Source organism: Chionomys nivalis, chromosome 9 (assembly GCF_950005125.1).
Source record: "Chionomys nivalis chromosome 9, mChiNiv1.1, whole genome shotgun sequence".
In the NCBI taxonomy this organism is placed as follows: Eukaryota; Metazoa; Chordata; class Mammalia; order Rodentia; family Cricetidae; genus Chionomys; species Chionomys nivalis.
The window spans coordinates 70,084,824-70,101,668 of NC_080094.1; the positions used below are offsets into that span (position 1 = coordinate 70,084,824).

The 16,845-nt window shown below is 39.1% G+C and overlaps 1 protein-coding gene across 7 annotated transcripts in view; it reads left to right on the top strand.

Moving 5' to 3' along the window:
- The window catches only part of Hipk3 (homeodomain interacting protein kinase 3), an 86,907-nt gene that overhangs the window by 66,153 nt on the left and 3,909 nt on the right, over nt 1–16,845 (top strand). For 4 of the 7 annotated variants that reach the window (XM_057780369.1, XM_057780368.1, XM_057780370.1 and 1 more), the window contains 10 exons: nt 914–1,073; nt 1,742–1,865; nt 11,497–11,618; nt 11,826–11,953; nt 12,040–12,201; nt 12,354–12,416; nt 12,689–12,979; nt 13,375–13,515; nt 15,619–15,854; nt 16,363–16,490. In XM_057780369.1, coding sequence (XP_057636352.1) covers nt 914–1,073; nt 1,742–1,865; nt 11,497–11,618; nt 11,826–11,953; nt 12,040–12,201; nt 12,354–12,416; nt 12,689–12,979; nt 13,375–13,515; nt 15,619–15,854; nt 16,363–16,490 — 1,555 coding nt within the window. The remainder of the gene's footprint in view (nt 1–913; nt 1,074–1,741; nt 1,866–11,496; nt 11,619–11,825; nt 11,954–12,039; nt 12,202–12,353; nt 12,417–12,688; nt 12,980–13,374; nt 13,516–15,618; nt 15,855–16,362; nt 16,491–16,845) is intronic. The other 3 variants (XM_057780372.1, XM_057780373.1, XM_057780374.1) reach the window with 3 other exon arrangements.

Here is a 16,845-nt window from a genome sequence, read left to right on the forward strand (position 1 = left end):
AGTCTCTCGAGTCCCATTTCTGTTTTCACCAGCTCTCCCTAGCTTCTGACCTTTGGAGACCTGTAACTCTGTTGTCTGTTTTCCTTGTGTATCTTTTGATTTCTTTCTCCTTCTCTTGCTCCTTTAAGTTTTAGAAGGAAATAGGGGTTTTATGGGTTAGTAAGGAAGAAGATATGGTCACATTCTGAAGGCCTTGTCAGCTGCCTTAAGTAAAATTTGTGACGTTTTATGGTCTTTCTCGGTTGGCAAAGGTAGTAGAATCATGTGACTTCAGAGCAGATGTTCTGGGAGAGGAGTGGGAGGAGGAACATGAGAGAGAGCAGGCGGGAATAGAGTACAGCGAAGCATAGTGATTCCTATGTGTGAGTATGCCACAGTGAAACCCGTCACTTAAAACCTAAATAGACACTCCCCCATGGCTTAAAGCAACTACATTGCTGTTGTCACAACAGTAATGAAAGTTATTATGTGAATGAATCAATATTCATTATTGTGAAATGCCATTGTACTAGTATTTTTATGAAACCCAGGTATACTGCCCTTAAACACTGAAGATATTCTATGGATGTTCATAAATAACCACTTTGAAAATAACATCATAATGACATTCTTGGTACTATTAATTTAGTGATTTGTCTATTAAAATTTAGTACAAATTAAATAAAGCAGAGATAATTAAATTATTGTGTGTTAATAAATAATAAAAATTGCATTCTTAAAAATATTATCAGCATAATATATATTTACATTAATATTTTTCTTGTAGAAATTACTGTTAGAAAAAGAACAAGAAATAAAGTACAAATTGTAGAATTTATTTTTTTCCAAATAATTTTTATTTTGTTACTGTACAATAATCTTAAACTAAGCGTCTTAAATAATGTTACAATATTTTCCACTTTTTCTTGTGCAGTGTGAAGTCCTGCTTTCATATTATGGATATTTGTAAGTCCCACCCAAGTTCATGTGAAACAAGTACCCACAGTAAAATGTCGCTTTTACGGCCGGTCGCATCAAACGGCACCGCTGCTCTCACGGCAAACCTTACTAAAATTGGGACGTTAAGAAGCCAGGTAAGAATTTATAGTTGTTAGTACTTTATGAAAAGCCTTCTGATTGTTCATTTTGCTTGAGATGTCGAAACATCATGCGAGCAGCAGCAGATTCAGTGAGGGTGAGCATTGAGTACGTCTGTTCTGTTCCGTATAAACCAGGGAGAATGTACCTTGGGGTGAGCATTGAGTACGTCTGTTCTGTTCTGTATAAACCAGGGAGAATGTACCTTGGGGTGAGCATTGAGTACGTCTGTTCTGTTCCGTATAAACCAGGGAGAATGTACCTTGGGGTGAGCATTGAGTACGTCTGTTCTGTTCCATATAAACCAGGGAGAATGTACCTTGGGGTGAGCATTGAGTACGTCTGTTCTGTTCTGTATAAACCAGGGAGAATGTACCTTGGGGTGAGCATTGAGTACGTCTGTTCTGTTCTAGCTAAACCAAGTAGAATGTACCTTTTGAATTCATTATCTCAAATCTTCCTTTTGTGTTGTTAGGACCAAAACTCTTATCAAAAATAGAGTTCAGTAAACCCAATTTAGGTTGACCAGTCTGCTTTTTGTTTCATTTTCTGGGTTGATTTTAATCGTGGAATTATGATTTTAAGAAGTATGTGTGGATTTATAGTATATTTGTAGCGATTGGTATATTGCCCTATATAACATGGAGTACACTGATTGTTTCAGGCATTAACCACATCTGCTCACTCAGTTGTGCACCATGGAATACCTCTGCAGGCGGGAACTGCACAGTTCGGTTGTGGTGATGCTTTTCATCAGACCCTGATTATCTGTCCCCCAGCTATTCAAGGTATGTTTTCATTTAGAACATCCCCTCCCTCCCTCCCTCCCTCCCTCCCTCCCTCCCTCCCTCCCTCCCTCCCTCCCTCCCTCCCTCCCTTTTTTATTTTTTTTAAAAAAAGATAAGTTCCCGCAATGTAACTCAGGATGGCCTGTATTCACCTCGCCGCCATTCGGCTGCCTCTGCATCCAGAATGCTGGGATTGGAGTCATGCATCACCACACCCTGCAGGTTGATTACGGATAAAGCTCCAAATGGCTACATCCAGCTTTGCTGCAGTGAGAGTGACTGTTGTTGTATGGAGTCACCTGGAACACACCTCTCATTCTGCTGTTTAGAATGTCACTTGAGGGTTAACGTTTTTTAGCATCTACGAAGGAAAGTAGACTGATAGGTGATATCACAGTCATTCCTAGCTCTGAGTTACAGATTCATAAGGTTATTTGAAAATTTAACTTAACTTAATATTGAGTAATTTCTTAAGTTTAACATTTCCCATACATAGTTCAACAAAACATCAAGAATATTTTTGTTGATTTAATTGATTAGTAAAAACAGATGGGAAATAGTTTTAGCTAGTTATTCTTCCATTTAGCTCTCCTTTCAGAGAATTTATATGTAGTCATGACTACTTTAAAGACACATACAGTCTAAGAAATAATGACACTAGGTGATTTGGTCATTGTGAACATGAGAGTATATTCACACAACCTAAGATGGCTACTGTGTAACTAATCAATATATCAACCCCCAACCTGGCACTCCTTGAATTGAACTCAGGTCATGGTGCACAAATGCTAGGCAAGCTGTCTACCATAAAACTACATCCATAGCTCCAGTTATGCATTCTTAAGGGAATAACAGTAAGTAGTGCTTAAGATATCATTGTTGAGTGATTGTTGACCCAAGTGTTGTCACATGGCATATTGCTATATGAGGTGTTTATATCACATATTTTAAAAAGTGACAACTTTCTCTCTGCTAATGTTAGAAATGCTTACATCATAAGTTGATAGCATTCTTAAAAATACTAGGTGCTTACTTGGTTTTTTTGTTGTTTGGGTTTTTTGTTGTTTGTTTCTTTGTTTATTTTTGAGATTTCTTTACATAGCCCTGGCTGTTCTGGAACTTGCTCTATATAGACCAGGCTGGCCTTGAACTCAGGCTCCACCTTCCTCTGCCTCCTGGGACTAAAGGCTGCTGGGAACAAAGGCTTGTGCCACTGCTACCAGGAACGTTTGTTTGTTTACCTCTAAGAATTTCAAATAGTCAAAAATTAAAATTAATAAAAATTCCAAACAATAACTATGCCTTCGTTTTTATATTCAATGAGTGCTAATATTTGACCACATTTCCCTCTCTGTGCATGCATCAGAGAAAGTGAGTGGTATGCTTTATGACTGCTTGCTTAGCCATTCTTACAGTCTGTGTTAGCAAGTAGATTTTTTGGGTTCTGACAGTCTCTTCCCCCGTGTTGAAGCCATGTGAGGGTCGCCCCCTGCACTGTGGTGTATTTTGTGCAGCCATGGAATAGCAGTGTTTTTTGGAGTATATCTTCTTACATGACATGATGTAAGAGACTTACGAGAGATTTTTTTTTTTTTTCAAGACAGGGTTTCTCTATAGCTTTGGTGCCTGTCCCGGAACTAGCTCTTGTAGACCACGCTGGCCTCGAACTCCCAGAGATCCGCCTGCCTCTGCCTCCCGAGTGCTGGGATTAAAGGCGTGCGCCACCACTGCCCGGCATGAGAGATATTTTTTAAAGACTTTTTTTTTTACTGATTTTTATTGAGCTCTACATTTTTCTCTATTCCCCTTCCTGCCCCTCTCCTCCCCTTCAACCCTCTCCCAAAGTCCCCATGCTCCCAATATACTCAGGAGATCTTGTCTTTTTCTACTTCCCATGTAGATTAGATCTATGTATCTCTCTCTTTTAGGGTCCTTATTGTTGTCTAGGTTCTCTGGGATTGTGATATGTAGGCTGGCTTTCTTTGCTTTATGTTTAAAAACCACTTACAAGTGAGTACATGTGATAATTGTCTTTCTGGGTCTGGGTCACCTCACTCAGTATGATGTTTTCTAGCTCTGTCCATTTGCCTGCAAATTTCAAGATGTTATTTTTTTCTGCTGTGTAGTATTTCATTGTGTAAATGTGCCACATTTTCCTTATCCATTCTTCAGTCGAGGGGCATTTAGGTTGTTTCCAGGTTCTGGCTATGACAAACAATGCTGCTGTGAACATAGTTGAGCACATGTCCTTGTGGCATGTTTGAGCATCCTCTGGATATATACCCAAGAGTGGTATTGCTGGGTCTTGAGAAGGTTGTTTCTTCACTTTCTCTCTCTCTCTTGATTTTTGGTTTTTTTTTTGTTTGTTTGTTTTGTTTTTTTCCGAGACAGGGTTTCTCTGTGGCTTTGGAGCCTGTCCTAGAACTAGCTCTTGTAGACCAGGATGGTCTCGAATTCACAGAGATCTGCCTGCCTCTGCCTCCCGAGTGCTGGAATTAAAGGCGTGCACCACCACTGCCCGGCTTGTTTCCTAATTTTCTGAAAAATCACCACACTGATATTCAAATGGGCTGTACCAGCTTGCACTCCCACCAGCAATGCAGGAATGTTTTCTTTACCCCACAACCTCTCCAGCGTAAGTTGTCAACAGTGTTTTTGATCTTGGCCATTCTTACAGGTGTAAGATGGAATCTCAAAGTTGTTTTGATTTGAATTTCTCTGATGACTAAGGATGTTGAACACTTCCTTAAGTGTCTTTCAGCCAATTTAGATTCCTCTGTTGAGAGTTCTCTGTTTAGCTCTGTACTCCGGTTTTTAATTGGATTATTTGTTCTTTTGATGACCAATTTCTTGAGTTCTTTGTATATTTTGGAGATCATCCCTCTGTCCAATGTGGGGTTGGTGAAGATCTTTTCCCATTCTGTAGGCTGTCATTTTGTCTTGTGGACCGTGTCCTTTGCTTTACAGAAGCTTTTCAGTTTCAGGGGGTCCCATTTATTTATTTTTTATATTATTGTTTCTCTCAGTGTCTGTACTACTGGGCTTATATTTAGGAAGTGGTCTCCTGTGTCATTGCGTTCAAGTGTACTTCCCACTTTCTCTTTTTTAAGGTTCAGTGTGGTTGGCTTTATGTTGAAGTCTTTGATAATCAGGTGTTTGAAAGTGTGTGGATTGATTTGATTAGGTTCCATGGGTCCTCCTGTCTGTTTTTGTGCCAATACCAGGCTGTTTTCAGTACTGTAGCTCTGTAGTAGAGTTTGAAGTCAGGGATTGTGATGCCTCCAGAAATTCTTTTATTGTACAGGATTGTTTTGGCTATCCTGGGCTTTTTTGCATTTCCATATGAAGTTGAGTACTGTTCTTTTAAGGTCTGTGAAGAATTTTGCTGGGATTTTGATAGGAATTGCATTGAATCTGTAGAATGCTTTTGGTAAGATTACCATTTTTGCTATGTTAATTCTACCTACCCACGAGCATGGGAGATCTTTCTACTTTCTGGTGCCTTCTTCAATTTCTTTCTTCAAAGATTTAAAGTTTTTGTCATACAAGTCTTCCTCTTGTTTGGTTAGAGTTACTACGAGATATTTTATGCTATTTGTGGCTATTGTGAAGGGGGATGTTTCTCTGATTTCTTTCTCAGTCCATTTATCATCTTGTACAGGAGGGCTACTGATTTTTTAAATTAATCTTGTATCCTGCTACATTACTGAAAGTGTTTATGAGTTGTAGAATTTTTTTGGTAGAATTTTGGGGTTGCTTGTGTAAACTATCATATCATCAGCAAATAGTGAGAGTTTGACTTCTCTTCCGATCTTCTTTTGTATCCCCTTGATCTCCATTTGGTGTCTTATTGCTCTAACTAGGTCCTCAAGAACTATACTGAGTAGCTATAGAGAGAGCGAATAACCTTGTCTTGTTCCTGATTTCAGTGAGATCTCTGGGAGTTTCTCTCCATTTAGTTTGATGTTGGCTGTTGGCTTGCTGTATATTGTCTTTGTTATGTTTAGGTATGTTCCTTGCATCCCTGCTGTCTCCAAGACCTTTATGATGTAGGGATGTTGTATTTTGTCGAAAGTTTTTCAATATCTAATGATCATGTGGTTTTTATTTTTTAGTTTGTTTATGGCGGATTACATTGACAGATTTTTATATGTTGAACCATCCCAGCATCTCTGGGATGAAGCCTACTTGATCATGGTGGTTAATGGTTCTGATGTGTGGATTTGATTTGCCAGTATTTTATTTAGTATTTTTGCATCAATGTTCATGAGTGAGATTGGTCTATAATTCTCTTTCTTAGTAATGTCTCTCAGTGGTTTGGGTATCAGGGTAATTGTAGCCTCATAAAAGTTTGGCAATGTTCCCTCTGTTTCTAATGTTTGGAATAATTTGAGGAGTATTGGTATTAGTTCTTCTTTGAAAGTCTTGTAGAATTCTTAGCTGAAACCCTCTGGTCCTGGGCTTTTTTTTGGTTGGGAGACTTTTGATGACTGTTTCTATTTCTTTAGCAGTTATAGGTATATTTAATTTGCTTATCTGGTCTTGATTTAATTTTGGTAAGTGATATTTATTCACAAAGTTGTCTATTTCCTTTAAATTTTCCAATTTTGTGGAGTACAGGTTTTTGAAATATGACCTGATGATTTTCTGTATTTCCTTTATGTCTGTTGTCATGTCCCCTTTTTCATTTCTGATTTTGTTAGTTTGGATATTCTCTCTCTGCCTTTTGGTTAGTTTGGATAAAGGTTTGTCTATATTGTTGATTTTCTTGAAGAACCAACTCTTTGTCTCATTGATTCTTTGTTTTTTTTTTTTTGTTTCTATTTTGTTGATTTCAGCTCTCAATTTGATTATTTCCTATTGTGTAGTTCTCTTAGGTGAGTTTTCTTTTTGTCCTAAAGTTTTCAAATGTTCTGTTGATTCACTAGTGTGAGATTTTTTTCATCTTCTTTATGTAGGCATTTAGTGCTATGAACTTTTCTCTTAACACTGCTTTCATTGTGTCCCATAAATTTGTGTATGTTGTGTGGTCATTTTCATTGAATTTTAGGAAGTCTTTAATTTCTCCCTTTATTTCTTCCTTGACCCGTTGATGATTGTCTTTGTGGGCCTTCTGGAATTAGTATTGCTGTTGAATTCTAGTTTTAAGCCATAATGATCTGATAAGATATATGGGGTTATTCCAATTTTTTTTTATTTGTTGAGGTTTGTTTTGTTACTGAGTACGTGATCAATTTTTGAGAAGGTTCTATGAGTATATTCTATTCTGTTTGGATGGACTATTCTATAGATGTCTGTTAAGTCCATTTGATTCATAACATCTGTTAGTTCCCTTATTTCTCTGTTCATTTTTTGTCTGACTGACCTGTCCAGTGGTGAGAGTGGAGTGTGTTGAAGTCTCCCACTATTAATGTGTGGGTTTTAATGTATGATTTAAGCTTTAGAAGTGTTTCTTTTACATATGAGGGTGGCCTTGTATTTGGGTCATAGATGTTCAGTGTTGAGATTTCCTCTTGATAGATTTTTCCTGTGACTAATATCAAATGTCCTTCTTTGTCTCTTTTGCTTGATTTTAGTTTGAAGTCTATTTTGTTAGACATTAGAATAGCTACATCAGCTTGTTTCGTAGGTCCAGTTGATTGTAAAATGTTTTCCCAACCTTTTACTCTGAGACGATGTCTGTCTTTGAGGTTGAGGTGTGTTTCTTGTATGCAGCAGAAGGATGGATTCTGTTTTCATATCCAATCTGTTAGCCTGTGTCTTTTTATAGGTGAGTTTAGTCCATTTATATTAAGGGATATTAATGGCCAATGATTGCTATCTCCTGTTAATTTAGTTTTTGTTGTTGGTGATGTTAATTTGTGTTTTTCCCTTCTTTGGGATTTGCTGCTGTAAGATTATCGATTGTCTTTTTTTTTTTTTTTTGATGTAGCCAATTTCCTTGAGTTGGAGTTTTCCTTCTAATACTTTGTGTAGGCCTGGGTTTGTGGCTAGGTATTGGTTAAATCTGGTTTTGTAATGAAATATCTTGTTTTGTCCTATTGTGATTAAAAGTTTTGCTGGGTATAATAGTCTGGGCTGGCATCCTTGGTCTCTTAATGTCTGCATAATGCTTGACCACGACATTCTGGCTTTCCTTGTCTCCATTGAGAAGTCAAGTGTAATTCTGATAGATCTGCCTTTATATGTTACTTGGCCTTTGCAGCTCTTAATATTCTTTCTTCTCTATGTTTAGTGTTTTGATTATTATGTGTCGAGGGAACTTTTTTTTTTTATTGATCCAGTCTATTTAATGTTCTGTGAGTTTTTTGTATCTTCATAGGCATATCTTTCTTTAGGTTGGGAAAGTTTTCTTCTGTGATTTTGTTAAATATATTTTTGTGCTTTTGAGTTTAACTTCTTTCTCCTTCATCTATACCTATCATTCTTAGGTTTGGCATTTTCATGGTGTCCCATATTTCTTGGATATTTTGTGTTAAGCTTTTGTTAGATTTAATGTTTTCTTTGACTGATGAGTCTATTTAGCGCTTGAGATTTTTCTCTTCCATTTCTTATATTCTGCTGTTTATGTTTGTATTTGTAGTTCCTGATCATTTTCTCGTGACTTCTATTTCTATAATTCCCTCGGCTTATATTTTCTTTATTGTCTCTATTTCAGTTTTCAAGTCTTGAATAGTTTCTTTCATATGTTTAATTACTTTTTCTTGGTTTTCTTTAAGGGATTTGCTGATGTCTTCCAATTTTTTGTTTGTCTTTTTCTCCATTTCTTTGAGGGAATTTCTCATTTCCCCTTTAAGAGTCTCAAACATTCTCCTGAAGTTATTTTTTTAGATCATTTTCTTCTGCTTCATCTGTATTTGGTTGTTCAAGTCTTGCTATTGTAGGGTCACTAAATTTTATTGGTGTCATGTTGTTCTTTGTGATGTTGCATGTGTTCTTACCTTGTCTACTCATCTTTTCCTCTAATTGGTGTGGTTGTGGCTGTCTGTGACTCTGGTGATTAATCTTCTAGGTGTCAGTGGATCCAAGGCGCAGATGGTTGTTCCTCGTGGTACAATCAATGCCTTGCTTCTAGTTACCCCTTTGGTCACTCTGTTCCTGGAGGTCGCTCAGCGTTCCCAGGGTTTGCCCTCGCTCTGTGGAGTTTGCTGTCTCAGGCCTCCTCTGGTCTTGGTTGTAGACTCAGACCTGTTTCTGTAAATGTCCCTGGTCTGTATCTGCTCTTTCAGAGGTCCCTGGCTTGGGGTTGCTCCTGCAAAGGTCTCTGGCTCTGATCTTCACCCTCAGGGGTCTCAGACTCATGCCCGGACCCAGAGAGGTCCTGGCTCAGGTCTACTCCCTCGAAGGCCCCAGATTTATGCCCAGACCCGCAGCAGTCTCTGGCTCTGGCCCACTCACTCATCATTTGTTCCTGTGGGGTTAGCTATCTCAGGTCTGCTCTAGCCCAGGTCGCTGGCTCAGTCCTGCCTCTGTAAATGTCCCTGGTCTCGATTCGCTACCACTCCATGGAGCTTGCCATATCAGGCCTGCTCTGGCCTAGGTCTCTGGTTCAATCTAGACAGGGAGTCTTAACAGAAATAGGAGGTGATTCCTCATTGTGCAAGTGAGAAGGAAACATAAGCCCACAACAAACTTAGGAGTTTATTGAGGTGGGGAGTACAGGCGTGGTGAGGTTGATTTGCAGAGAGAACATGAGATCTTGAGAGATATTTCAGTGTGATAAGACTAATCTTTTATCTATTTATTTGATGTATAATTGTTAAGGAATAATCTTACTTATTTGCTAGCAAATATGTTAACGTCTTAAATGTAGTGTCTGCCCTATACACGGTCTCAGCATCTCTAGAAGCTCTCAGTATCGGTCCTTTTGTTTGTCTCTTTGATTTGCTTTTCATTTTGGAGACATTGTCTGATTCTGTAGCCCAGGGTAGCCTTAGACTTGAAATCATACTGCTTCCACCACACAAGTGATGGGATTTCAGATGTGTGCCACCACACCCAACTCTTCATCAACCTTTGTACCTAATTTTCAAGTATTAAAACAATTCTAATCAATTAGTTTTGCTAACATAGAAAATTCTGATCTTAATCAACTATTGAATTTGATCAAAAAGGTAATAGGAAGAGAGAATATGCAGAGCTTACATAAATGTGAGCATTGCTTATGGGGGCACTTGTGGACAGAGAAAATAGAGCACATTGATAGTAAGCTAAATGTCTGAGGAAAATAAACAGGAAACAATAATGTTTTCTTTAGGATTAGCACTTAATAATAGAATTAGGCAGTAAAAAAAACAAGATTTTTTAAAATAGAAAGACTAACAACTACAGTATTTTATTCCTTATGATTAAAGAGAAACACTTAACTTCACTTCCATTAAAAAAAATAATAAATTGCATGGCCCCATGCTATTTGGCTGAAGTTTAGCTGTTGAGATTACATTGCATAGCGATAGGGTCCCATCTTAGTTCGTGTGAGTGCACTCTGACTACTCACGCAGCAGACAGAGTCACCCAGTGATGCCTTTCTTAGATGGTATTACATCATTAAGTGATGTGCTAGTCGGTAATAAAATTGATTGCTATAAAAGTTTAGAATTATGATAAAGAGAATTGATTATAGCTCTTTTTTTTTTTCCTGGTCTTGGGACATTCTGTTTCTCAAAGCTCCCTGGTTGGGTGTGGTACTGCTTCATACTTACAATACCTACATACTTCAGTATTGTGAAAATACTTAGGTCGATGGGGCGGTGGTAGCTCACGCCTTTAATCCCAGCACTCAGAGGCAGAGACAGGAGGATCTGTAAATTTGACGTCAGCCTGGTCTACAGAGTGAGTTCCAGACAGTCACAGCTACATAGAGAAACCCTTGAAAAACGAAAACCAACAACAACAAAGAGTTATTTACAGACTGGCTTATGATACAGTGAAAAGAGATACAAATAATAACATAATTAAATGGCTATCAGTCTTGCCTGTGTTTATTTATTTATTTGTTGAACCATTCTAAAAGTGGCAACGTTTGTTCTGCAGTGCTAGCAGCTCTCTACTAGGGCACCAGCCTGTTATATCATGTTGGATAAAGTGTTGTTGGATCATCAGACTACGCAGTACAATAGTTTTTGCTACTCCTTTGGGGGATAAAATATGGTAGTAAGGATATGAATTTATGCAATTCAGAAACCCCCTTGTATCTGTCCATTAATTTGAAATATACCCCCTTTAGTGACAAGTGTCTGCGGTCCTGACAGTTTTGAAGAAAAGATGGCTTAGGCATAGGTACTTAGGCATAGTGTGTGAAAGAAGCACATTGCTTTACTGCAGAGAAACAGAGAGGAAATAATGCCACAGTGGAAACTTGAGATGGAAATGAGAAGTTACAGGAAGAACAAATGATTCTGCTTTGAAGCACATTTTAATAAACACGGAGTAATTTGACATCAGTATTTGTGACGAAGTACTACAAGAAACAGATAGGAAGTACCCGTCTTTACTAATAGATTATTTTGTTAATTTTAAGTAGAAACAGGCCTAATCTGAATCAGAATTTAAACCTGTTATACATTTAAAGTAATTTTATAAGTTTTGCAGGACAATTTTCCCCCTGTTGGATGACTGTTCTGTTTCCCAGGTATTCCTGCAGCGCATGGTAAACCCACCAGTTACTCCATAAGGGTAGACAATACAGTTCCGCTTGTAACTCAGGCCCCTGCTGTACAGCCACTGCAGATCCGACCTGGAGTTCTTTCACAGGTTGGTCACAGTTTACTTTTCCTTTACATGTGTGCTTAACTTAATACAAGTCATGTGTCAGCTTGTACTTCCGGGAAGTAGTGAGAGTCAGTCTGTTTTGCATTCCATGGACTTTAGCTTTTGTAATTACCAGTTGTTGCCTTAACTGTTGTGAATTTGAGACGTGTTATTTGTACCTTTGTTTTATTGGGTTGTGTTTTGATGCAGCAGACGTGGTCTGGCAGAACACAGCAGATGCTGATACCTGCCTGGCAGCAGGTAACACCCGTGGCTCCTGCCGCTGCAACACTAACTTCGGAAGGCATGGCTGGTTCTCAGAGGCTTGGAGACTGGGGGTAAGTCCAAAGCAGAACCTCTCTATGAATTAGATGCATAACAAATCACAGGGAAAGGAATTCACTTTTCTGAACTTACTCCATAGGAAAATGATTCCACATAGCAGTCATTACAACTCGGTGATGCCACAGCCTCTTCTGACCAATCAGATAACATTATCGGCCCCTCAGCCTATCAGTGTGGGCATTGCACATGTTGTCTGGCCTCAGCCTGCCACTACGAAGAAAACTAAGCTGTGCCAGAACAGGTTGGTGTTAGTGGACTGTGGTTTTCCTCTGCGTTATTAAATTAAGCTTTCAAATTTGCATGTGCTCTAAAGGGTCACTCTGTTTATTCAAAAATGACCTCTTTTGTAGCTTTTATACAAACACTAAGCCGGCTCCCTTCTTAATTTCTCAGAGGTATTTTGGTAAAACTAATGGAATGGGAGCCAGGAAGAGAGGAAATAAATGCTTTCAGTTGGTAAGATTGTCTTTATTGCCCTTCGATTGTTATCTACCTGTACTATAGCAACTGTAGACATTCGGATATCACACATACAGAAGAGTATGTAAATGTAAACCACAACAGTATTTTAGAGATAATTTATTATAATTCTCAAAACTCTTGTGTATCAGTGTGTTACATCCATGAACTTGTGAAAGTTTGCATTGTTTGGTTTTACAAAATATCTTTGAGAAATATCATTTCTCTATTTTGATCATAAAAATTACAAATTGTTTCTTTGGTTGCAGGAGTAATTCATTGCAGAATACCAATATCCCACATTCAGCATTTATTTCCCCAAAGATAATCAATGGGAAAGATGTTGAGGAAGTCAGTTGTGTAGAAACACAAGACAATCATACCTCAGAAGGAGAGGCACTAAACAGCCGGGAAGCATCTGTCAGACAGGACTCTGCGGTTTCAGATAAACAGCGGCAAACCATCATCATCGCCGACTCCCCGAGTCCTGCCGTGAGTGTGATCACCATCAGCAGTGACACTGACGACGAAGAGACCTCACCCAGACATTCTCTCCGAGAGTAAGTGCCAGACGCACAGATCAGCTTCGGGGCACACCTCTGTCAGTGGTCCTTGGAGTAAATATGACTGTAGCCCTTCATCTGAATGTATAAGCTATACATTTGGAGCCGGGCGGTGGTGGCGCACGCCTTTAATCCCAACACTCGGGAGGCAGAGGCAGGTGGATCTCTGTGAGTTCGAGGCCAGCCTGGTCTACAAGAGCTAGTTCCAGGACAGGAACCAAAAGCTGCGGAGAAACCCTGTCTCGAAAAATCCAAAAAAAAAAAAAAGCTATACATTTGGGTTCGTGTAGCTCATTCTGAACTGTTTCCTGCTTTTTGGTACTGTAAAGTTTGGCTGGTGTGAGACTATCTTCTCACTCTTGACTCCGTGTCTCCTCTTCCCTCCTCACTAGGTGTAAAGGTAGTCTAGATTGTGAAGCTTGCCAAAGCACTTTGAATATTGACCGGATGTGTTCACTCAGCAGTCCTGATAGCACTCTGAGCACCAGCTCTTCTGGGCAGTCCAGCCCGTCCCCTTGCAAGAGACCGAACAGGTAAAGGAATTTTAAGAGTAGCTTGTTGTAAATGTTGAGCCTTTCTGTTGTGTGTGTCTGCCGCTTACTACAGTGATTGCTGTTTTGCACACAGCTTTTGAACTACATAAGTTTTGTAAGCTTGTAGTTTTAGTAATCAGGTTTTTTTCCCCATTAAAATACCTCCAGTTTGTGGTGGTGCATGCCTTTAATCCCAGAATTTGGGAGACAGAGGCAGGGATCTCAGTGAGATCAAGGCCTTCCAGGGTTACGTAGTGAGACCCTATCTCAAACAAACAAACAAACAAACCTAACCTTTAATTTAAAATTAAAGTACTAATACATTTTTGCATGATGAAGTACTGAATGACCTTACAGAGCAGCCACTCAGATTTTTATCTCTACTGTTGGTAGCTGACTTGTCTGCCTCCTTTGGTGTGCTGACATGTTGAGAGATAAGCCACAACAATTTTTTCTGGGAGAGGTTTTGGAGAAAGAATTTCTTTGTGTAACAGTCCTGACTGTCCCAGCCACCTGGAACTTTCTCCGTAAGCCGCACTCACAGAGTGTGGCCTTGAACTCACAGAGATCCTCCGGCTTTTGCCTCCCAAGTGCTAGGATTAAAAGTGTGAGCCACTACACCTGGAACCGACAACAATTTTTATGAAATACATTTGATTTTTATATTATAAAAATTGGTGACAATATTTGAAAAGTATTTTAAAGCTAGTGTTTGGTTGTTGTTGTTTTGTTTGTTTTTCAAGACATGGTTTCTCTGTGTAGCCCTGCCTGTCCTGGAACTTGCTTTGTGAGTCAGTCAGAGGCTGTACTACCACACTGGGCTTTAAAGTTGTTTCTTTTAGTTAGGAGCTATGGTTGGAGTACTTACTAGTCAAAATTCTGCAGAAGGCATAGACAAGCATAGACAAGTGCATCTTCTTATAGGTTGATGTTGGTTTGCTTAAAAGTTCATACATATATAAATGTACATACATAAGAGCCAGACAAAAAATATATATACACATAAAATAATCATAAACATGAACATATGCATGTAGATTCAAGAGTAAAAAGAAAGTATGCATATAAAAAGAGATGCCTCAAATTATTAAAATTGATTGATTAAATAGACAATGATATAGAAATTCCAGGGATTGGGGGCTCGTGAGGGCTGAGGTAGTGGGAAGAGTGGGATTCAGGACTCGGGGTTGACTACAGGTTGGTCAGAAAGCCTTTCAGGAGGACACCTAACCTTACAGTTGGATCTGGAATATGCAAGTCCCTATCATCCAAATTTTCTAGACAAACATTTTGTTTTGTTTCTTTTTTTTAAAGTTTATATGATGTGTTTGTTATTTGCATAAACACTGTGCATGTGCCTCCGGAGACTCGAGGCCAATGCTGGGTGTCGTCTTCAGTTGCTCTCCACCATATTTGTAGATCTCTCGTTGAATGTGGAGCTCACCCATTTGTTAGACTAGCTGGGCAGCAAGCTGCGGAGCTCTTCTGTGTCTGCCTCCCAGTGTTAGGGCTACAGATATGCCCTGCTGCGTGTGCTCAGGTTTGTATGTGGGTGCTGGGATCCGAACTCAAGTTCTCATGCATGCACAGCAAGTGTTTTACCAGTTGAGAGGTCTTCTAGCATCTGGAACAGTACTTCTTATCTTGAAGAGTTGTTGATGAGTTTTCTGTCCTTCCTGGTTCCCTCAGTCATTAAGTTTCAAAGAAATCACATAGAGGTCTGCATTAGTTGTAGACTGATTGGCCCATTAGCTCAGGCTTCTTATTAACTTATAACTTATATTAACCCATTATTCTAGTATATGTTAGCCACATGGCTTGGTACCTTTTTCAGCGAGGCAGTCACATCTTGCTTCCTCTGCGGCTGGGTAAAGGACTGTGGAATTTTATGAACTATTATAATGGAGCAAATGTGAAAGAAAATAAAAATAGCTAAGTCCAAAAGGTATTTCTGAAGTGGAAGAATTTGGTTTATCTGTTTTAATAGAGTCTGGAAATACTATGAGGAAAAAAAATTGGCCAAGGACGAAATATATATAAAATAACGGAGCATCTCATTAGTGTGTTGGAGATTATTAAAAATATAAAAATGTTTTCTTGTAGTATGTCAGATGATGAACAAGAAAGTGGGTGTGAGACTGTGGATGGCTCTCCAACATCAGACTCCTCGGGGCATGACAGTCCATTTGCAGAGAGCAGCTTTGTGGAGGACACTCGTGAAAGCACAGAGCTGGGGACTGGTGCTGGCACAAAAGCCAAGCCAGCTGTGGGCACTGCTGTGGAGCCCCCAGTGGGAATAGAAAGTGGACTGAATGTCGATGAGCACATGACAAACACAGGTAAACTTAGTTTTCTGATTGTCCTTAAATTTAGGAACATGGAGACCAGGATTGTTAAAAGTCACCTTGAATTCCCGTCTTTTTTTTTATTTTTTTAAAATATTTATTTATTTATTATGTATACAATATTTTGTCTGTGTGTATGCCTGCAGGCCAGAAGAGGGCACCAGACCTCATTACAGATGGTTGTGAGCCACCATGTGGTTGCTGGGAATTGAACTCAGGACCTCTGGAAGAGCAGTCAGTGCTCTTAACCACCGAGCCATCTCTCCAGCCCCTTGAATTCCCGTCTTGACCCTGTCATATCTATTACACAGAAAACAAAAACAAAACCCAACTCTTCAAATGTCATCCAGTGCTTAGAAGCCATGACGTTATCTTTAAATTTTACATTAAGGTTCTTCGATCACTGTTGTATAAAATCTTTAAGCACATGTCTAAGTTTCATTGGAGAAGCAGAAATCACAGCTCTGTAATTTTGTATGTGTTTGTTGGTTATTGTTGCCAGATTCTACATGCCAGCCATTAATAAAAGGACAGCCTGCCCCCGGAAAGCTGAACCAGCCTTCTGCCTCGGGTGCTCGTCAGCAAAAGCCCCCATCAGCATTCCAGCAGCCGCATTTGAACTTCAGCCAGGTGTGCTCCTCTGTGCATTTGTGAGCATGGGATTTATGTTTAGTGGTTTTTTTTAATTTTTTTTACTTTATCATTTTAGTTTTTGATTTTGTATGTGTGTGTGTGGTACGTGGTGTGGGATGAGTATATATGGAGCAGAGATAATGGGGATAATTATGCCATGGGATTGTTTTGGAGTTTAATAAAATGGTATGCATGAATGTTAGCTTAATGTATAAGTGTTACATAAATTGTAGGGACTAATAACCGACAGTAATGTTGGCTGGAAGTGGCAATGGTAACAAGTAAGAAGTAGGACAATGCTCAGTGTTTCCTTTCCTTGGTAAACTGGACTGAGAGGTCCAATGTGAGCTGC